The sequence below is a fragment of the Canis lupus genome, chromosome 14 (genome assembly GCF_003254725.2).
Source record: "Canis lupus dingo isolate Sandy chromosome 14, ASM325472v2, whole genome shotgun sequence".
NCBI classification, from domain to species: domain Eukaryota; kingdom Metazoa; phylum Chordata; class Mammalia; order Carnivora; family Canidae; genus Canis; species Canis lupus.
The window spans coordinates 19,659,636-19,681,287 of record NC_064256.1 but is presented as its reverse complement, the minus strand read 5'-3'; the positions used below and the strand labels follow the sequence as shown (position 1 = coordinate 19,681,287).

The 21,652-nt window shown below is 38.7% G+C and overlaps 1 protein-coding gene across 1 annotated transcript in view; it reads right to left on the bottom strand.

Annotated features, from left to right (window-relative positions):
- Positions 1–21,451, bottom strand: part of COL1A2 (collagen type I alpha 2 chain) — a 36,015-nt gene extending 14,564 nt beyond the window's left edge. Inside the window, exons 1-30 of the mRNA XM_025471330.3 lie at positions 21,011–21,451; positions 18,483–18,493; positions 17,885–17,899; positions 17,213–17,248; positions 15,979–16,071; positions 14,646–14,699; positions 11,685–11,729; positions 11,528–11,581; positions 11,382–11,435; positions 11,014–11,067; positions 10,544–10,597; positions 9,997–10,050; positions 8,388–8,432; positions 8,042–8,095; positions 7,902–7,946; positions 7,482–7,535; positions 6,670–6,768; positions 6,488–6,532; positions 6,283–6,381; positions 5,822–5,875; positions 5,551–5,658; positions 5,128–5,181; positions 4,924–5,022; positions 3,947–4,000; positions 3,382–3,480; positions 2,927–2,980; positions 2,397–2,450; positions 2,193–2,246; positions 1,862–1,915; positions 832–876 (exon numbers count right to left, since the gene is read on the bottom strand). Of these exons, the coding sequence (XP_025327115.1) occupies positions 832–876; positions 1,862–1,915; positions 2,193–2,246; positions 2,397–2,450; positions 2,927–2,980; positions 3,382–3,480; positions 3,947–4,000; positions 4,924–5,022; positions 5,128–5,181; positions 5,551–5,658; positions 5,822–5,875; positions 6,283–6,381; positions 6,488–6,532; positions 6,670–6,768; positions 7,482–7,535; positions 7,902–7,946; positions 8,042–8,095; positions 8,388–8,432; positions 9,997–10,050; positions 10,544–10,597; positions 11,014–11,067; positions 11,382–11,435; positions 11,528–11,581; positions 11,685–11,729; positions 14,646–14,699; positions 15,979–16,071; positions 17,213–17,248; positions 17,885–17,899; positions 18,483–18,493; positions 21,011–21,080 (1,764 nt within the window). The 5' untranslated portion in view covers positions 21,081–21,451. The remainder of the gene's footprint in view (positions 1–831; positions 877–1,861; positions 1,916–2,192; positions 2,247–2,396; positions 2,451–2,926; positions 2,981–3,381; positions 3,481–3,946; positions 4,001–4,923; positions 5,023–5,127; positions 5,182–5,550; positions 5,659–5,821; positions 5,876–6,282; positions 6,382–6,487; positions 6,533–6,669; positions 6,769–7,481; positions 7,536–7,901; positions 7,947–8,041; positions 8,096–8,387; positions 8,433–9,996; positions 10,051–10,543; positions 10,598–11,013; positions 11,068–11,381; positions 11,436–11,527; positions 11,582–11,684; positions 11,730–14,645; positions 14,700–15,978; positions 16,072–17,212; positions 17,249–17,884; positions 17,900–18,482; positions 18,494–21,010) is intronic.
- Between the last annotated feature and the right edge of the window lie 201 nt (positions 21,452–21,652).

The window sequence follows — 21,652 nt, the reverse complement described above, 5'->3', positions numbered from 1 at the left end:
CCTATGCAATAGGATTATTGTTATAATATTTATAGTGATGTAATAGTTGATGTAATAGTTATAATATTTAACAGGATATACATATATATGTGTTTGCCTGCATGTGTATACCTACCTATCTATATTTCTCACAATTGCATAGAAATATCACCATGAGAGTTTATTCCTTGGTCCAGAGTATTTAACATGTATGCAAATAGTATTTAACAGTCTGCATTGCAACTGTTTCAAAGGCCCTTGTTATACTTATGGTTCTATGATACTAAATTTGTTTGGGCATCCTAGATATATGGTAACTAACCATATAACAGGATACTTGAGGGGCAAACTCTGTGACCACACAGACAAACTAAATCTGTTTTTTTTTTTTGTTTTTTTGTTTTGTTTTGTTTTGTTTTTGTAAGAGCAAATTCATGGTTTCAGCTTTAGACTTTGAACATCAACACACATTGCAAAAATCGATTTTGAATCTTAGTAAGATATTACCTTTCCTTGGCTCAGGTTGAGCCACTTTCACAAATATATCATACTTGTCTACATAAATTACTGAATATAATACATATATTATAATCACATATGTATAATGTATATATGTATAAGAAATATAAGCGTTTCTTATAACTGTGTGGGTTTGGGCTAAGAAATATGAATAATTAAATTTAAAAAGTCTACTTTCAATTTAGAAATCAAATGTTCTCTACAGATTATGTTTGACTGCAGAACAATATCAGGAATTTGTCACAAGGTCATCAATAGCTTTTAAGAGAAAGCACTACTTGTTTTAAAAACACATCGCCAGAAGTTTAAGAAAGTTAATTAAATAATACTTACTCTTGGACCAGCAGGACCAGGAAGACCAAATTCACCAGGGAGACCCTAAGCAAAACACGATAAGAGATAAATCATGAAATGTATGTATGTTCTCGAGGTCCACTTATGATTATGATATTTAGGTAAGTTTTGAAATAGCCAAACAAAGCCAGCTAGGCTCTAGCTCCCTGAGTGTATAAGTATAGGGCTATTAGGAGCAAGAGAATTTTCAGGTGTATATAGACAGATACAAAAAGTGAGAATTCCACTGATATCAAAGATATTTCTATGCTAGAACATGGTATCAGGAAATTTAGGTTTCCATCACTTAGTCTATATTACTTTAAAAAAATGATAAAACAGACTATCTCATTTGATAATATAAATAATGATAGACAATATCAGACATTGCCTATTTTTAGTTATATAACAGACTGCTTTCTTAATAGAAATGATCATATTCTGCACATTACCTAGTTAATTGTATACCCAAGTGTATCTCCTTTATTACTGACCAGCTGTCTCCTTAATGTGCCTCACTGTTGACAAAGGAGACCAGGCCACAGAATGTAACTGAATTGAGGCACATTCATCACAATTACCAGAGAAAATGACTCAGAACTCCTGCCCTGATTGTGGCTAGCAGTGTCATGTCTGAATGCCAAGAAAAACATTAAATGCAATTTTTCAGGGTCTAGTTTGATGGAAAAGCAGTGCATTTACTTTTTCACTATGGGAAAGCAAATAATTTGCATGTTAACGTTACCAAGAACAATACAAAAAGTAAGGCCATTAAATGGAATGTTCATTGATAATATTTTCCTTTCATAATGCAGCGTTTCATTCAGTTTTTAAAACAAAGGAGTTGTTATTCCAAGGAGCATGAGTAACTGGGTGTATTCTCTCCAAAGTACCAACGTAAGTAGAACACTATCATTAACATATGAAATACGAAGTTTCTTTTTACATATTATAATTGCACTGCACTAGGGCATTCTTTATGGGAGAAGTCCCAAGTTTCGATAATTCTACCATCACTTGTTTTACTCACCCTTTCTCCTGGTTTGCCAACTTCACCAGCTGTACCTGCGGGGCCAGGCAGACCCTAGATGAAAAAAAAAAAACCCACAAAATCTCAATCTTCTGGCTCTCTTTAGAGGATTTGAGAATGACTGGGTTTTTCTGGATACTTTTTGATATCGACATGGTCACTAACTATTGTATGCTATTAAAGAGTCACACAGAAGTTTGCCTTGTAAAGGTGTATCCTTCCTTACGTTAGTTCTGAAATCAGGTTCTGTGTGGTGGGGGAAGAGTTCTATGGTGATTTACAGCTGGATGATCTGACCAAAGGCAATGTTCTGTAGTTTTAGTTGACTTACCTGGAAGCCTGGAGGACCAGCAGGACCCTGTTCACCTTTTCCACCTTGGACACCCTGAAAGTAATAGTAAAAACAGCTTAAGTAGAAATGTATTGTCACCATTGCTGTCTACCTATATAACTCGTGGACTGGAAAAAGGAGATGGTCATTTGGTAGGACTGGATTCATTTGGGCAGTAGGAACAAGAATGGGAGAAATACTCACTTGTGGTCCAGGAGGTCCCTGAGCACCATTGTTTCCATCAGGACCTGGAGCACCCTAAAATATTTCACAGAAAGGCTCAGGGTTACCTGTGAGTCAGACAGTTTCAGAAGACTCGAAGCTTCGTGCATTACTTTCTCACCGCTTATGCTCTTTGCATGACTCATTGTGGGTCCCCTGCCTAAATACTAGCTTTTGGTATGGCTTGTGGGAAGTCCACGGATGGAGACCAATTTATGAAGACTAGAGAATGCATACTAGCATATGCATAGCTTTTTAATCACAGAAAAAATGAAATAAAAATCAAATGAGCCCATAAATAATTTTGACTGAATATACATTCTGATTTGTTAGAGCTCACCGTCCTATAAGTGCAGTTTAAAAAGGAAAATACATTTTGTGATGGCATAAAGGATCCTTGGGGATGGCATTTTGAAAAGGGGATGACATCATTATATCAGATGGCCTCAAAGGATGTGTGTTTCCTAAGTGAATATGACATAGGCAGATAACACGACAAAGTCAGCACCTACCCGAGCACCAGCAAGACCAGCATGACCTTTATCACCATTTTTGCCAGGATCACCCTATGATAAACATTAAAAAAAAAAGTCAAATTAACCATGAAAATTTTGAAATGTTACTTGTTTTTTTTTGTTTTTTGTTTTTTTTTAAATTCTCTTTCTTTTCTAAGGTTCCTAGTCTTTGAGTTCCGTTGGCTAAGGCACAATCCATCATCTTGCAACTCCAAGGACAAGAAGGTACACCTGTGTCCTCAGAGGCACAGACTCAGGAGATGGATTTCTAGCAGGTGTGCAATGATATATTGGAGATCAATTATGTGGTAGGTGGCTCGCAGTTTTCTGCGTTGAAAGGGACCCCTCCTCCCTATCTTGAGATAGAATGGACTGAGGGCAGGAGAGAAACCAAGTTTTAGTGAAACGTAAGCAAAGATGTGCCAAGCGAGAAGAGGGTGCGCTGTTCTTACAGTGGGGCCTTTGGGTCCAGGGAATCCGATGTTGCCGGGCTCTCCTCTTGCTCCCGCTGGGCCAATTGGTCCAGGCCTGCCATCAATACCAGGGAGACCCTGAAACCAAAGTTTATTTAAAGCTCACTCAGCATTGCACAGGGTCTCTCGACCTCACGCTGGTGAGGCTGCTGTAGGATGAAAGAGAATCATTTTCTGAATGCACAGAGCTTTCTGGTATAAAGTGTCAATAAATTATGAATCCATTTTCCTTTTCTAAATAGGATGTCAGTACACACACAGCCAAGTCAATCTCGTATGTGTCCAATCCCCTCTTTCCCCTCCCTTTCCATACCCTCATCACCCTCTTCAATTTCCCCTGCCATGTTTTTCTTTTTCCTTCCCTCCTTTCAGTCCTGTGTTCATTTGGACTCCATAATTACAATCTACTCCTTCACGTTCCCAGATGATGTATGTGGCTGATATTTATTTTCAGTGTGTTCATGTATAAATAAGCCACAGAATAGACTTGATAAGGGTGCAATAAGTGTCCTTGAAAATATAATGGAAAATGAGCAATTCTTACCATGGGACCTTCTTTACCAGCTGGGCCAACATTACCAGGGGCACCAGGAAAACCCTATAAAATAAATGAGGATGCTTTCATGTTGGCACTTTAACACACGTGCTTGAGGCTCCCATTTATTAAAATCTCACAAAAGCACTACCCCCCCCCCTTCTTGTTGGTTGCACAGGGTAAATCATTAGGGGTATTAGCCACTGGCTGGAAGGTATGAAAAGAGCTCTGAAATATTTCTTCTCTCCCTTCTTTATGCCTTTCTTTTTATTGGAGTTTAGTGCAACTGATTCATTTATAGATATCTCAAGAAACTGTGAAGCAACATACTATATGGGCAAAATGTATCAAGTTATTTACCTCATAATAGAAAAACAAATACTTTTAGTAAGCAATTTTCAAAGGGGATTTTTTATTGCTATATTTGGTGTCTTTATTACTTGTTTATGGTACAATTACAGATGATATTCATCCATAAGAGATAATGGAAGCAAAAAAAAATCACTCTATTGCTATGGATTAGAGTGTCTACGAATCTAAAGGTCATTTCTCCATGGCTAGTGTGATGCTGAATACATTATAGCACTTTGTGATTGCTAGAAAAATGATTTCACTTATGAATCTAATACACTGATAATGTATAGTCCTAATACGTTTCATGGACACCTTATATAAAACTCACAAATTGAGATAAAAGATTCATGCTGATAGGAGAACCCACCTAATTTGGATATATTAAAATAAATCTATTTTTCCAAAAACCTCACAGCCATTGGATCAAGAAATAAATAAGAAATTTATGAACTAACCAAATTTGTAAAAATATCTCTGGGCTTTGATAAAGTTAAATTAAAAAGGCAATCATCAGCAAATCTCCTAACAGATTTACTTTGGATGATTTTTCTATTGTCTTCAGATATTAATCATCCCTTCAAAACAGGAAATGGTGCCAGGTGTGACTTGCTCAGAATCAATCAGAAACTTACTCGGGGTCCCATGAGGCCAGGCTCTCCAGGGCGACCAGAATCTCCATTGGGACCGCGGACACCAGCAGGGCCGGTGGCACCCCGAGGGCCGGGAGGACCCTAGTAAACAGAAGGGAGAGCGGAAGGCGCTGAAGCGAACGACACACCCACAAAAAGAAGTGTCAAATTCCTTCCTTCCCCGGGAATGAATAATGGAAAGCTTACCATGACACCAGCTCGGCCATCAGCTCCAGGAAGACCACGAGAACCAGGACTTCCCTGTAAGAAAGTGCGTGAAACAGAAAGAATTGGGAAAAAACCCTTAGATCCAATAGGGCAGCATTTATTGAAACATGGCTTGCATGCAAAGAATCTTGATACCCTTAAGGGAGAGATACAAATAAAAAACCAAGCCAGAAAAGAAAACTTCACCCAAACCCCAAAGGAATGTGTGGAGGAGGCATTCTACAAAAATAGGTCAACATTATTTCCAGACCAAATTGAGAGTCACTGATTTAATAAGGCAGATGGAAAGCAGATGCTCCCTTCGTCTAGAAAACGTTTTCAGTAATTCTGACCAATTCCCAATGAAAGAGTGTCATCAGACCCCTCTGGTGTGTCTGGGTGTCAAGAGCATTTGGAACCTACTCTCAGCCCAGGAGGTCCAGAGGGCCCAGCAGATCCAGCTTCACCATTGGGGCCTCTCTTTCCTTCTTCACCACTGGGACCAGGAGGACCTTGGGCACCAGCAGAGCCCTGTTTAATGAAAAAGGCAAAAGAGGAGCGAACAGGAAACATCATTTTCATGTCATATGCAGCCAGAGAAAAAGGAATCACTTTTTTTTTTTTAAGTAGAAGTATGACTTTTTGGATTAAAAAGGTAATAAATCCATAAAATTGTGATTAGAGAACTACTTACAGGCTCACCCTTGTTGCCACTTTCTCCTTTGGAACCAGCTGGCCCAGGCTCACCCTAGGGTTCGATACAAAACAGTGGTCAAATGACAAACATTTGTCACAACCCTCTCACGACAAACATCTTGGAATAGTTATGGATCAAGATAAAGAAAAGTTCAAGTTCTGTAAGAAATGTGCCCAGGTTCATATTTAAACAGCTTACAGGGGACTGGCTTAGTTGGAGGGACAAGAGTGGTATAGAAATGTACCTCACTGACCTTTGGGTAATGTTCTAGGATAGCAGGAGGGGTATGTGTGTGAACAGACATACATGTACATGCTCTTGTAGAAGAGATACAAACTAAAAATGCCAAGGAAAACCCCAAAAGAATGATAAGACCACAAGAAGGAAGTGTAGATGGTGACAAATGATGGCAGAGTTGGCATTGAAGGGAGATGAAAGCTGCAGTCATGACCACTTACAACAAGTCCTCTGGCACCAGTAGCACCAGCGGCGCCAACAGGACCAGGAATCCCACGGGGTCCAGGGAGGCCAGGAGCCCCAGCGACACCGGGCAGGCCCTGTGAAGAAAACGCAGCGTGGTCTGTCACGAGGTGACTGGCAGAGGAGGCGGGGCCTGTGAGAGTGCCTTGAACGCCGAGCAGCACAGGAGAGCTGTATACTCACAGCAGCACCCTTAGCACCAGTCAGGCCGTTGGCTCCAGGGTTACCCTGTGAGGAAAAAGAAAGGAGAAGGCTCTCTGTTGGCAAGGGTATTTCTGTTCATCTTTGACCCACACCTTCATTTTTTTTTTTTTTTTTTTTTTGCCTGCTTCCACTCCAAGAGGTTAATGACAGTGGCTACTTACAGGGGGTCCAACGGGGCCGGAAACACCTGGAAGACCCACTTCACCACGGGGACCCGCGGGACCAGCAGGACCGGGGTTACCAACAGGTCCGATTTCACCCTAACGGAGGGAAGGCACTGAGGCATTAGTGTGCAAATAATGAAGCAGCCTATCTCCATTTTGGTTTTTTTTTTAACTTTTTATTTTTTTATTTTTTTATTTATTTATGATAGTCACAGAGAGAGAGAGAGAGGCAGAGACACAGGCAGAGGGAGAAGCAGGCTCCATGCACCGGGAGCCCGACGTGGGATTCGATCCCGGGTCTCCAGGATCGCGCCCTGGGCCAAAGGCAGGCGCTAAACTGCTGAGCCACCGAGGGATCCCAGCCTATCTCCATTTTGATGACACCAGGATTCATGAGCTTTGTTCGGAACTGTAATTATTTCCCTCATCTGGTTTGGCACACCACAGATTTGGATTCGGGTTCTTACTTTCCTGGCCTCGTTCTGCCCTCTTGGCTAGCATCGTCACCTGTCTCTGTCCCTCTGCGGCAGAGACTCTGGTTCTCAGCTAGCCAGTCCTCACTACTTTGGGAGTATATCCCAGAGGGGTCCCAGAAAACAAATGTCCTTGTTGGCTTTGGTTTCTATGCTCAGGGGCTCAAGTACAGAGATTCGCTCTATTTCAAGCTTGGAGTGAGAAAACGGGTCATTCTATAACTATTTTGAAAGGGGGACTAATTAAGTTTCCTGTTCTGTAATTATCTATCTACAAGCACAGTGCCTATCTTTCACATCACAATAAGAAGTGAGAATGGTGGGCAGTGTGTTTACCTTGGGGCCAGGAGCACCTGGGAAGCCTGGAGGGCCAGCAGACCCGATAGGACCCTGAAATCAAAGTAGAATGTGGTTAAGATATTTCCTCCCAGCAAATTAACAACACAAGACCTGAAGATTGAAGCGGCTTGGAGTGGCCCAATCTTATCTGATATTGGCAAAGAGAAAACTGACAGCTGGTCTGTTGTCATTAATACCAAAGGGAAGACGTTCAAGATATCCAGGGCGAGGTAGATTTTATGTTATGTATCAATGAAAAGCACTAGGGATACAAGTACTTATAAACAGAGCCTTTGAGAGACCTCATGGAACATTTGGTAAGGTATCCAAAATGGTGTTGTCTTATAAATTAATAAAGAAGAGAGTTCCCATCCCACACTCTTAACCTCTTCCAAATTCTTTGGTGTCAAAACTTACAGCAGGACCCACAGGACCCACACTTCCATCACTTCCACGGGCACCCTATGAAGAAAATAAGGAGACAAAGTCAAGAGGAAAGTCAAGTAGTAGTTACTAGAATTTTTAAAAGGATAAGGGACAAAAATGGAAGCACTCACAGCTGGACCAGGGGCACCAACACGTCCTCTCTCACCAGGAAGCCCACGGGCTCCCTAGAAGCAGAAATATTTTCAATGAAATCCAGAACGCTAATTTTAAAAATGTCACAGGCATCATTTGCTTTGTCCAATTTCCAACATGTGCAAGAATCCACTAGAAATAAATAGGTCTTGTTCTAATTCCAACTAAAAGGTAATGGATTTCAATTAAGTATGCAGAAAGTTATTAGAAAAATATCAAAGAATACAATGCCGAGGGAGATGGTAATTAGCAAAAACATTAAAGAAGTTCTAGCTTGCAAAGAGTGTACACGTTTGGATTTACAATCAAGTAATCGATACTTACTGTTTGACCTGGCGTTCCATTTTCACCAGGGGCACCAGGTTCACCCTACATGGAAAAGAAGCATTGAGTTTTGTTCATTACAGGTATTGATTATTTTTTTTTTCTGATTGGGTCATTTTTATCCTATTACTTTAATTTGGACCATTTATATTTCATAATATTTCTTACACATATAGACTGTTTCTCAATTATGCCAATCACATAAATTTTTAAATTTCTAAAATATGAGTTTTTATATGGATAGTACCAAAAATCACAGTACGAGGGAGATGTGGTCACTTGAGGATTATGTACCCCAGCTCTAATATATCCCCTTCGATTTGGGATATCATTTCGACGAGGCTTATATGTTAGGAATGATATCATAGAAAGAGATGGCAGAGGATGAATTGCTTTCAATAGAACCATATTTACTCTCTTTAAACTTATTTTTTAACACTTGGTATTTTCATTTTTGTTAAAATGCATGGAAATTTAAAGCTTCATAATATTTTTCAGAGCTGTCTTATTTATTTCCAAGCTATATCCTTATCTTGAGTAAAAACCATGGTGGTGGCGGGTGAGGGGTGGCAGTAATTAAATAAAATAGCACATGTAAAGGAACTTTGCTTCTCAGTAATCTGATCAAGATCTGGAAGAAATAGATTTGAGAGATCCTTTAGGAACCCTTCATTTCTAGAATTCCATGTGAAGTATGTTCTTGGGGAATAAACACCAAGTCTGTTCTTTGAAAGTCAGGGATTCTAGCCTATGCGCTCCTCTAACTGCTAGATGTGGGACTTTGGGCAAGTCACTCATTCTCTCTGAGTCTCAGTTTCCCTCATCTGCAAAATGAGGGGGTCTCCAAAGCTCCTTTCGGCTCTAACATTTTATGATGCTGGGACTAGTAGTCTGAGCTATTACATTAGGCTCTAGGGAGAATGAGTTTGACCTTATCCATTTGTGTGGCAGCTGGAAAGTTAGAACAGATTCTCCATATTCATGTTCATTTCTGGTCCCGCTAGTATTCGTTACTCATTAATTTGTAATTACGTTGGTATTCACTTTAATATCACATTATCTCCTTAATAGGAGAGAGAACATTTTATAGTTGAAAACGCTGTCAGAGAAGAGCCTAGCCAAGAGATAACACACTTCTGAGACTTTAATTACCTAATTAAAATTTTTTTGAGTGTGCACAGATAAATCACAGGAAAGAGGTTGAAAAGTGTATTGTGACATGAATGTACCTATCTAATTAGTGCGTGGCAAAGGAGAATTTACAGTTTAAAATAACATAGCATTCTAATATCTGATTATATGTTTATTTACTTTTATTTTGGCTGCAGAGATTGGTTGAAATTGTAGGATAGGAAATGAAGGAAGAAACTATCGACATTATTTTTATCTCAACTGTTTAATAGATATTGAATTAAATAAACAGTATTAATAATTGGCCTTTTGTCACAGAATTCCATATCCTCACCATTGGAGGCTCTGAAATATTGAAGAGGAAATAAGATACTCTTAGAAATAAGAGTAGTCTTCATTAAGAATATACACTTTCTGACCATCATGGGGAATTACCAGTCAATTGTTTTAAAGATAATACTTCTGATTTAGTATTTACCTTCACGCCTGGAGCACCGGGCTGTCCCTTCAATCCATCCAGACCATTGTGTCCCTGAAATGCAAATTCTTATTCTTAAAATGCCATTCCATTATCGTGCTTGGTCAAATCCCAACCTCCTGAGTGAATCGTGCATGCACCGCTTCAGTGCACTGGAGGGTCTGGCACCCAGCAAACTTGCTCCATTGCCCCAGTTAAGTCACTAAACCTCCCTGCATTTGAAAGGGAAGGAACGAGAACTAGGTGCTCTCTTACATCATTTCTCTCTTTAATAATTTTACGATCTTCAGATGGTTATAAGTACCTCTTAAGTCATATGCCTTTTATACAATTTTCTCCATAGGGATCCTCAATTCTTGAAAGCTACGAACATACTAAGAAAAGCACACCCCACTGGACTTTTCAGCCATGTGAACTTTCTCTCTTCACTCTGGCGAATTCCAGGATTTTGGAAGCAAGTATGTGTCACACGGGAGTTTAAATATAGTTGACGCTTTTCCTAAAAATAATCAACATTTCCTCTCTTCTGGGTAAAGAATGTGCTCACCCTAATGCCCTTGAAGCCAGGAAGTCCAGGAGTCCCAGGGAAACCACGAGCACCCTTAAAAAGAAACACAGAAGAAGACAAATGATGTTTTCCTTCTAAATCAGAATACAATGATTTCTTCCCTTTCATTTCTTCTCACTGAAGTTCGAGCTTGGAATCAAAGACTAGGATATTTTAAAGCACAGAGCAGCAAATTAACTTGCTCTAATTTGAGTAACCGATACTATGGCATTTGTACAAAACACGATTTAGTTTACAGTGTGCTTGCTGTCATTAAGATGACATCCCTTGCATTAATGAAAACTGTATGCATTCTTACTAGCTTCCTTGACTTGTCAGATGCCTTCATTGAGGGGTACAGGTGGTCAAACATCTAGGTGGTCATTTAGACCCATCCCGGTTTTACCAACCATCTTGCATGCAAGATGCCTCTGATACCTGGACTGGATCCACTGGGATAGAAAGCTTACCTGTGGTCCAACAACTCCTCTCTCACCGGGTCGTCCAGGTTTTCCAGGGTGACCCTAAAACATGAAAGCATCATAGGGTAAGCTTTTTCTTGCTAAGCCATCAGCTGGAAGTCAGAACATCTTGGTTTTTAAAATATAGGAAAAAGGCATTCAATAAAGATATGGGTCCAAATATATATTTAATTAACAACGAATTTCCTTAAATACAAAACAAATTGAAATTTCATTAAAATAACATTTTCCATATGGGGAGAGTTATGTCAGGCACATTCAGCTTTTGGCAGAATACTTCATTTGAATCCAGAAATTCTTGTTGAGGCAGGAGTGTTTAAATGGCATTTTGGAAATGCTTATAAGTAAATACTTACATCCTCACCAGCCTTGCCAGGAGGCCCAGGTGGACCACGAGCACCCGCTGGACCCTAAGAAGATAGGAGACCAGTCATTTCATTAAGATTATATTAATAAACTTCTTGAAGAAGAAATTTACCATAAAGGGCAAAAATGTACTCACAGTTTGACCAGGTTCACCAGGCTCACCAGCAGGTCCTTGGAAACCTTGAGGGCCCTAAAAGAAAACAGTATGTCATACTCCACACCTTTCTTTAATTCTGTTTTTTTTTTCTTTTTTTTTTTTTACATAAGAGAGATTACAAGCTTCCAATACTTACAGGAGCGCCAGATGCACCAGGTGGACCTCTAGGTCCCATCAAACCCTATAAAAAAGACAAGTATAGTGAGCACTGATGAGTTATCATGGCTTTGGTTTGAGTTAGATAGGATTAGCAGAGCAGTGCCACAGACATTTTGTGATAGATGGATAAGAATTATCCTGTTTTTTTTTCTTAGTTTTTGTTTCTCCCAGGAGGCTCTTAAGGACTGACATTTCCTCCACTCTTTCTCTGTCTTTGCTTTCACCTTTTCTCCTAACCCAAATCAGCAGAACACAATTGGATGGATGGCCACAGGTCCCTTTCATGCAGTTGGTGAAGCATTTCCATTTGGATGCCCTCGATCACAGGTCATCTCCCCATGTTATATTTGGCTAAGAGATTGGTATTTTTATCGCCACAAGCATGAATTGAAAAGGATCAAAAGTCCTTAATGATTAGAGGGAGGTTTGTTAAATAACCTAATTTAAGTCTCTTTTAAGGCCGTTGGGGACTCATGAAAATGTTAGACAAAAGTTAGGGGTGAAGGAAAAATAAAATATTAAAACATCCTCCAGGAAGGTTCTAATATCATTACTGAAAATGTGGCCCACAACAATAGCAGATTGTTCTTTCTTTTGTTCTCCATTCTGTCACATACAAGTGGAGTGAGATAGTGTTGCTAGCTTGAGAGCTAAATCCACATTCTTGACTCCTCTTTGTGGTAATCAGTGCCTGTGCAAGCTCTCCTGTAGGGGCCAGTTCCTTCAAGCTGAAAATATTGCATTGGCAAGTCTAGGGTAATTTGTTCATGACACATCAACCACGGGGACTCTGCAGGCAAGTCTGCCCCAATGTATTAATGCCTAGAGTGAAATAATATGGATTTTATTAAAAAGCACATCATCTTAATTATAAGAATTATTTGTTTGGTTTTAGAAATTGCTTCCACATTAAAAGAAACTGTCACTTTTCAATCAAAATAATTTTTTTAGGTATATATTAAAAATAATTTTCTTTGACACCATGAATTTTTAATTATATTCATTCATTTTTCCGCATATTTGCAACAATTTCATTTACATAAAGTGTAGTTTATTTTGTGGAGGCTGTGAGAGGGACGATGATTACTCATTAATTCAGAGAAGAACCCTGTGGGGTTTTATAGTTATTGATTTTCCAACATGGAAAATTATTTTAATACTTTATTGCTGCCTATCTTTCTTATTTGTGAGCCACATATCTGTTGATTACATATGTCTGTGACTGTGTGTGGATGTGCAAGCTTAAATTATATTTCACTGATATTTAAAAGTAAAACACTGTTTTATGCCCCCCAGAGAATGTTCCAAAGTCAGGGGAATCTGAAATCCATATTAATTTTCTGGGCTTATGTAGGCTATTTTATTAGTATTTTACTTTTTTCCCTTTAGCTTCTTCTTGAGGCATAGGTACTGCTTTAAAGCTGACTAATGTTCGGCATTAGCTGAAATGGCTAATTTCAAATATCCAATATAAACAAAGCCAAAGAAAATCTCTACTTCTTCATTTCAGATATGGATGTTTTAAATTACCAGGAAAAATCAGGAAATTGGAAATCATCAATTAAAGGCACATTACTTCTCAAGTGAGAGTTTTAATTTACAGAAAATATTATCTTGCCCTTATAGTGTATTAGCTTATTGCGGACCATTAGGTCCAGCCGAACATCTTCTTTTGAAGATAGAGAACTGAATGCATTGTCCAGGTAAAATTTATACTTGAGAGACCATGTTAACTTTAAATTGTAGTGTTTAACCAACTTAATATTTTTAGTTCCAGCAATTTTTCCCTTTTATGCATGCTAGTATATTTTGCATGCTCATGTGCTTTTTTTTCCCCTAACACATCTCACTAATGCTTGTTGGAAGGCTCACTTTTTAAAGATAGACCATCATCATCATCATCATCATCATCTAGGGAACTTTTCTAGATGTTACTCAAATTATGGTATATATTGCTAACTATTTGTGCTGAGTGATATGATGCTAAATTATACTCTTTTCTGTATGCACTTATAATTAATAGACTAAAAAGGGAATTTTTATCAAAAGGTATTAAAGGAAACATTTCCAGTATTGTTAACTCTTTCAGGGAGGGTGAGATTTTATCATATTCAGTGCTACATCCCTGATGCATTGTATAGTTTGCACTATACTATGCAAAGTACAGATAAATATTTGTTGAATAAATTGAAGTTTTATTCAAGTGCTAGATATGTGACACAGGGTATCGTTGAATATCAGACATCCTGCCTGGAGGTTAGTCCATGTTTTGCCATTAACCACCTCCATGGCCCTGTTAAATCTAAAACTCTAGCTATAGAACAAATGGGCTGGGGCTCCTGAGTGGCTCAGTCTCAAGCCTCCTGATTCTTGGTTTAAGCTCAGGTCATGATCTCAAGGTCCTGGGATGGAGCCCCACTCGGGCTCTGTGCTCAGTGCAGAGTCTGCTTGTCCCTCTCCCTCTCCCCGCCATCTCCAAAATAAATAAATAAAGTAAGTAAGTAAGTAAGTGAGTGAGTGAGTAAATACAATCTTAAAAAAAATAGGCTGGACTAGAACTTGTTGCTTCTTTCCAGAAAGATTATGGGACTTAATAGCTTCATGTCTCTAAGCTTAAAATTGTGAGCAGTGTTAAAGAGTATAAAAAAATTAATCAGAGTGATCACTCTTGAATTCAATTGATATATTTAAATTATGGTTACTATGTCCAGCGATTATTTACACACTGGAAACATGATTGTACAGAAAATTCAACCCCTAGATCTAGGCTTAAATTATTACAGATTTGAATACAAAAGGAGTTACTGCTTTTATGTGATCTAAGTATTGAGTTAGTTAACCTAGATAGCTAAGGAAATGGCAAAGTGAAATTTTTAACATAGAAACAAATTATCTATTCAGTCATTTTTTGGTCATAATTAAAAAGAAATAAGCATACCATTGGTCCAGGGCCAAGGCCAACTCCTTTTCCATCATACTGGGCTGCAAAGTTCTAGAGGGGAGAAAATACATTATATATATTAAAATTACTAGTTCTGTAGTTCACTTTCTCATCCTACTTGTAAAGATTTTTATGTTGTTGTTTAAAAGGGAGAGATATTTTTATATATTTTTTAGTTTATAATTCCATATTGAGCTAAGTTCCTAAAAAGTCAGGAGAAAATATAGGTTTAAAATTTAGTCCACATCTGGTTTGAAGTGGGAAGCTTCTCTACCTTATTTTTCAAACTCTTTCCTGCCCTGCCAATCACTGCTCCCCTCTCCCTACCTTCTACCTCTACACTGAGAAAGGGGAGCTTTCTATACTTTAAGTCCCTGGAGATCCCTGATAAATTAAGCAGAGACCAAGAGGTCACCTTTGCATTTCCACCTGTTGCCTGGCTCCTTCAGAACGACGCAAAAGTGACTGGGAGACCTTTTTCTTGCTGGAGTTTCAAAAAGGATGTAAAGAGTTTTGAAGTTTAGAGGAAAATTAAATTAAAATGCCCCTTGGAAGATTAAACTTTTAAAAAATAGTTCACAGTAATAACTTTACTGTTAAAGATCTCTCTTATAGTGGTAGATCTATTAAAGAAGGTGCTTTTTAATGCACTCAGTAGATAAGCAATCATAATAAGATCTTTTGGGGGAGAAAGGTCTTATTTTACTGGCATACAGTTGGGTATTAGAATCAGGCTTCTGATTCATAGTGCTAACCAATTAAGCAAATATGTTTTCCTTCCTGCAGTGAGGCCATTTGGCACTCATACCATTGTTAAAGACATAAAGCTAAAAGAAGATATTAATGAAAAAGGGAAATGTACTTTTCTCAAATTAGTTTCAAGCAAATTAAACCTAAAACTACTTTGAATGTTGGTTCAGCAGACTTCAAGCCAAGGAGAATAAAAAGAGTGGGATGTTTGTGAAATTGCTGAAGATCAGGGATTTCAGTTATAATTCAATCTAATCAAACTCTTTAATAATGCAACACCTCTTATTTGTACCCTACTGATGAAAGATATTAAATCCCCAAATTAAATAATAGTTGTGAGGGCTGCAGCTACCTTCAGTGAACACAGAGACCAGTCCTGTAATTGACAAGGGCTCAGAAAGAGAACAGGCAAAGGAAAATCTTGAATGAAGAAACCAAAGAAATGAAATAAAATGTACCAATATCCAAATAGCAGACTCTACCTTAACTACTGAAAATAAGTTCCACAATGATCCTTCCTCCAATAGAGGTAGAAGAAACTGAAGTTAGCTACAAGTTAGCAATACTTAGGACACCTTACCCCGCCAAGACCAGGGGGGCCAGGAGGACCAGGTGGACCAGGAGGGCCTGGGATACCATCGTCACCATCTCTGCCTGGTGGTCCTGGTGGACCCTGTTTTGTAAAAAGCGAATTATCATGGTTAGACAGATCCCATAGGAACCTATACATAAAAAAGGAGACCTAAGGATACATGTGGTAAGGTCAGTTGTTCAGACCTTTCAATGTTCAAGAAGTAAGTAAATTTAATATGCCGTTATTTATCACTAATTGAACTTCACTTATGACATGGGTCTCTTTTAGAAGGGGGTTTAGTGTCTGATATACAAAGAAGACACAAGACAGATGAGTTCCTCTGAAAGAGGGATACCTTAGTCTTTGAATATTAATTCATAATGGAGCTCCAGTATCCCAATAAAGGATGGAAATTATAGCTACAATTTATAATTCTATAAACTTCATAAGGAAAACAGTGCACAGTGAGTGATGTACTATGTATTTTGATTGTCAGTTTCAAACTGATGAACTTTTTCAGCTATTTTGGTATATAATGTATGAATGGTAGATTAATTGGTATGATAATTAATAAAGTTACTTTATCACAAGGTAGAAGATCCTGCAGATTTCCTACCATTAACGCTATTTATGTTGTTAAAGTAATTTACTGACATGATGCTACCTCTAATAGATTGATTGGAATACATTTTAGTCTGCACTTCTCAACAGATATAAGGTATAGGTATTTATACATTGGCAAAAGTGTCACATAATGTAGTTATACATGCCAAATACGCATAGCAGGAAGATCTAAGAATACCATGGATAAGCTGTAAACCTAACTTGCACATTTATGAATTTAGAAAGAAACATTGTTGACTACTGTTTCGCTACTATTCCCAGGCTATGTAAGAGATCTTACTTGAAGAGCAAACAAAACAACATGTGCAAAGAGAGGATTGTGGCGGTAGGCAGATACATTTCCATTATGCGTAAGTTGGACAGGTCAGCTGAAAACAAAGAAAGGCCATGCAAAGAATATGGCTGCTTTTAATAACTTTGCTTTCTAATAAGATAATCTTGATGTAAAAAACTATTGATTACATATAATAATACTCATTCACCTCTTCCTTAGGGCTTAAAAAGTGGTGCAAATATCTGGATACATAGAACTCATAAACTGTCAGTTTTCTGTAGTTTCTAACATGTAGTGTTTAAATATGGTTCAAAACCTTTTTACAGTTCAAAAATTACACACCCTTTCTCCACGTGGTCCTCTATCTCCAGTTGGGCCCTATGAAGAAGACACAAACAGCACAGTAATAAATATCTAAGCAATTACCAGTGAATGAGCAAGCATTCTTGATAATAATTAGTCGCTAAGACTGATCTAAACACAATATCATGAGATAGTAGCTGCAAAAATGGCATAATACAACAACAAAAAAGTATATTGTTTTATTATAATTACATGTAATGTCTTTAAACTGGAGGACTAGAGGCTGCAGTCACCAGTCATCAGGCCAATATTATAACTATTTTTAGAAATATGATTTATGTGGATAAAATTACCATTTTGTTACGTCGTTAACAGCATATTTATATAGCCAAAGCCCTTTAAAATAAACTTTACTACCTATAATTAACATAATACTCATTCCATCTCCAGAATTAAAACAAGTCTTTTTTTCTTTAGTATGTAAATCATCAGTTTGTATAATATAAGTGTAATTAGAGATAATGCTGGAAGATAATAAAGCTTGGTTTTCTTAGACATCAAAGCTACTTTATTTTATGGTTTAGCTAATGCATATCCATGTGGGCAAAATCTTGACAAAGTATTTTCTTTCTGTAGTCTACTATAAATTCAGTTAAATTAGAAGTTATTTCTGATCATTTCAGATATTATGGAAAAGTATTGGACTCTTACCTTTCTTGCAGTTGCCTAGAAAAGAACAAGAAATAATTATGAAGAAAATTATATACTTTTTAAATGGCTCCCATTTCTGTGTAGTATACAAACATATCTACACGGTGTTGTGCATCCTATTATTTCAGTATTTCAAAGTATAATTTAAAATTTTACCAATAAATTAAATAGGTTCAGAACCAAAATGTATACTTATCTGTAATTATGCCTCAAATTCAATTCATGAGCTAAGAATTTGTTCCTAATACTCTTGCAAATGATTCCAAGAGAGTAACAAGATTTTCTAGTTCTGTGAAGTCTCCTGCTTTGTAGTAGCAGATGCTTAAAACCCAAACTTCCACAGGATTATTCATTCTGTTTCTTATGAGTGTTCTTGTGAGGGTGGTCTTATCCAGTAGCACCGCCCACTTTGGAAATTGGGGTGGGTACTTTCTAGACAGCCAGCAAAGTTTGACTACCATAACTCATGATGATTTTCTCGGGAATCCGGGTTGTTTAACACGAGTGTAGCCTCCTCTTTCTTCCCCAGAGAAGGCATTAGTGTGGCCAAAGCTATCCCAGTATAAAAAAAACAAATTCTGAAGATAATTTTACTCACCTCCTGTAAAGCTGTAAAGGAAAGAGAAAAGAGAGAAATAATTATTAGTATCATTGCACTGATCTATAGCAGTGATTAACAAATAGTCTATAAAATTGGCTTACCTAATTAAAGGATCAAGTATATTTTTTATTAAGAATATTCTAATGACTTGGAAATTATGCAGGTCAAAAGTATGGCAGGGATCAGCAGGGTGATTTGTTTGCAATATTAGTATGTAAATATATTTTGAATTAAATTGTTAATTATTTACTATTTTATAAACACTGTAAAATATTAATGTGTCTGAAGGATATTTCTAATGCGTAGTAATTAAGTTGGTTAACTGCATAGGTGGATCGCTGAATGTGAGTAAGATCAGTACATTGATGAGGAAATAATTTATAGTTCAGATAGTTTTTGATACTTAAAAATCCAAAAAGGGAAAACTTAGGGAACTATGTTACTTAGACTTTTTTTTTAATAAAAGTTATGTAGTTGTTCATTTGGTTTATACCTTTCTTTTTTTTTTTTTTTTTTTTTTTTAGCTTATACCTTTCTTAATGTCCTTTTTCAAAAGGTCTGATTTGCAAATTAGTTACTATGAAAATGGGGCCATTTGGACATCTGAAATTTTGCTTTAAATTGGTTCACTTAAATTAGGTAAGGTCATTCTACCAATATGTATCACTTTTGTCCCTGAGAAGGAATTGCCCAGTATAAATGGAAAAACTGTGGATTAAAGATGTTGAGAATTAATGGGAAAAGCACACTCAAGTAATATCCCCCCCTTTGCCATAATTGCTTTAAGTCCTTAAAGACTGAATTCCTCTCCTACGGTATAAAAATTATAGGTTAACACAGGATATAAGGGTGGCCAAGCTGGCAACAAGATGAATCACCCCTAAAAATTGCTTTAATTAGGTGGCCAAGAAGTGTGTCATTTGGAGTGAGAACATCTGTTGCAATAGTCACAATTCAGGAGGGTGGACCACATCCAGCACTGATATTTAAGGGCAATTTTTGAGAATTACTTTTAAATTAGGAAAATGATATGTTTACTTCATTGTGTCCATCAGTAGGAAGAATAATTATGCCCAGACTTGATTAACGGAAGTCCTTATGATTTTGGAAATTTGCCTTTTAATTACTCAGACTGAGCCATTTTGAAGAAATGTGTGTTTAGTAAGTTTTATTCCAGATTGCAGTTGGCTGTTGGTCAGAAGGTGAGTTGCCTTTTGTATCTTCAGACTTCCCTAGGTCTGTTTTCATCTTTCCTTTAGGAACCAATTTTTCCCCCTATCCCCAGATCTCATAAAAAACAAAATTGGGGATGTGAATTTGCTCTATACAATTATTCCTTAATATCCACAGTGTGCATACTAAAAGTGGACAAAGGGAGAAAACACACACAAATGCATCAACAATGATGCAATGGTAGACACCGTGGCATGTGGGCGGAGCAAACTTTTTGGAGTGTTGGGTGTGGCCAGACACCCCTCATCCCCTATCAAGTTGATATCTTTGGTAATTAGGCAGCCATTTTCAAAAACTGACTGATTTTCTTCATTCTATCTTGACAGGCCTAGTCATAAAACCTATGGCTGGAAGTGGCCTCGGAGTCCATCTAATCCGCATTCCGCATTTTAGAAAAGGCTCAGTTGGACTTGCCCCAGGTCACGTGGTAAATTAGTGGCAAAGTCATTGGAAAACCCCGGTCTCTTGAGCTTCAGATCCGTGTTGATATTTTCCAACTTGCTGTGTTGAGAATGTCTGATTGTCATTGAGCACATGATAAAGAGGTGACTCTCAGGCTCAACAGAAGGCAGAAGAGATATTAATTAAAGAATGTTTCCATTTCCAGGGCCAGATAAATTAAGAAGCTAATTCTACTCTTCAGAATGTATCCATTCCAAGTAACATCATTTTCCCTCCCAGTGTGTCCTGGACACTGGGAGGGAATGCCTTCAATCAGAAGTGCAGGTCACCTCTGTGTAAACCTGTAGAGTCTCTCATGGGGATTCCATTAGCGTAAGGCCTGGTCCCCTGTGCTTTCATTGTCCTCCCTCCAGAGGGCGCCTCAGAGTCATCATCGTCCTCCAGGCGAGCCTTAAACCGCCTAGAAGAGAAAAGCCCTCAGGGGGTGAGTTCTTCATTTCTAAATTCAAGGGCTTTCTAAAGCAGGCCTCGAGTTTTACAAGGTGGGCATCAGTGCAGTCAAGGGCCTGCTAGTTGCTAATACCTCATCCTTAGGAAAAAGACGTTCTGCTCTCTTTGAGCTTCCCTAATCAGAGGTTCCAGATCAAATTAAGACTCACTTGAGTGAGAGAAAAGTTCCCTGACTTTTGGCGAGGGTTGAGCCTTTTATGTTTTCATTTCTCAAATAATTTCCACGTTTCTCAGCCATGCCTGCGTTTCTCTACATGCCAGGGAGCCTTCCCTCCAAGCTGCCCGTAGGGTTTACTTTAGGTTTCCTTTTTTTCAGACCAGGGTGCCCACCCATCTAACCTTTCTCCCCCGTCTGCCCCAAACAAGCCGAAGGCACTTACATTGGCATGTTGCTAGGCACGAAGTTACTGCAAGCAGCAACAAAGTCCGCGTATCCACAAAGCTGAGCATGTCTACCACTTAGACATGCAGACTCCTTGTGTCGCAGAGCCCCTGGGTCACCGGCGGAGGTATCACCTGGCGGGCGCAGGCATGCAGTCGTGGCCAGTACCTCCAACTTAGCTGAACCCTCCTGCCGCCTTGGTGCTAAAATAATAAAGCCCGGATCTGCCCTATTTATACGGCCAAAGTTTCCCTGGCCCGAGGGTGCCTCCAAAAGCGCCTCCACCAATCGTAAGGCTGGGGCTGGGGGCCCGGGCAGCCACAGCTGGGAGGAGACTGCGGGGGCGCAGAGGAGGGAGCGAAGGGGGGAGGGACGTGGCCACGGGGCTGGCTTCTTAAATTGGTTCCATTCTTTTTGAGGACGTGGACACTTTTGAGGCTTTCAAGGGGAAAGTCTGACTCGCAGTCTGCATACCTCCGCCCTCCCCATCCCCCCGCCCTTCCCCGCCCTTTCCAAGTTTGGAAACACTTTTGGACACGTCGGAGCGCTCTGCAGACACCGACGTGGGCAGCCTGTGCAGATCCCGGGGCAGCCGGGCAGCGGCGGAGGGGACCGGAGCCCGGAGATCAAAGCGGGAGCT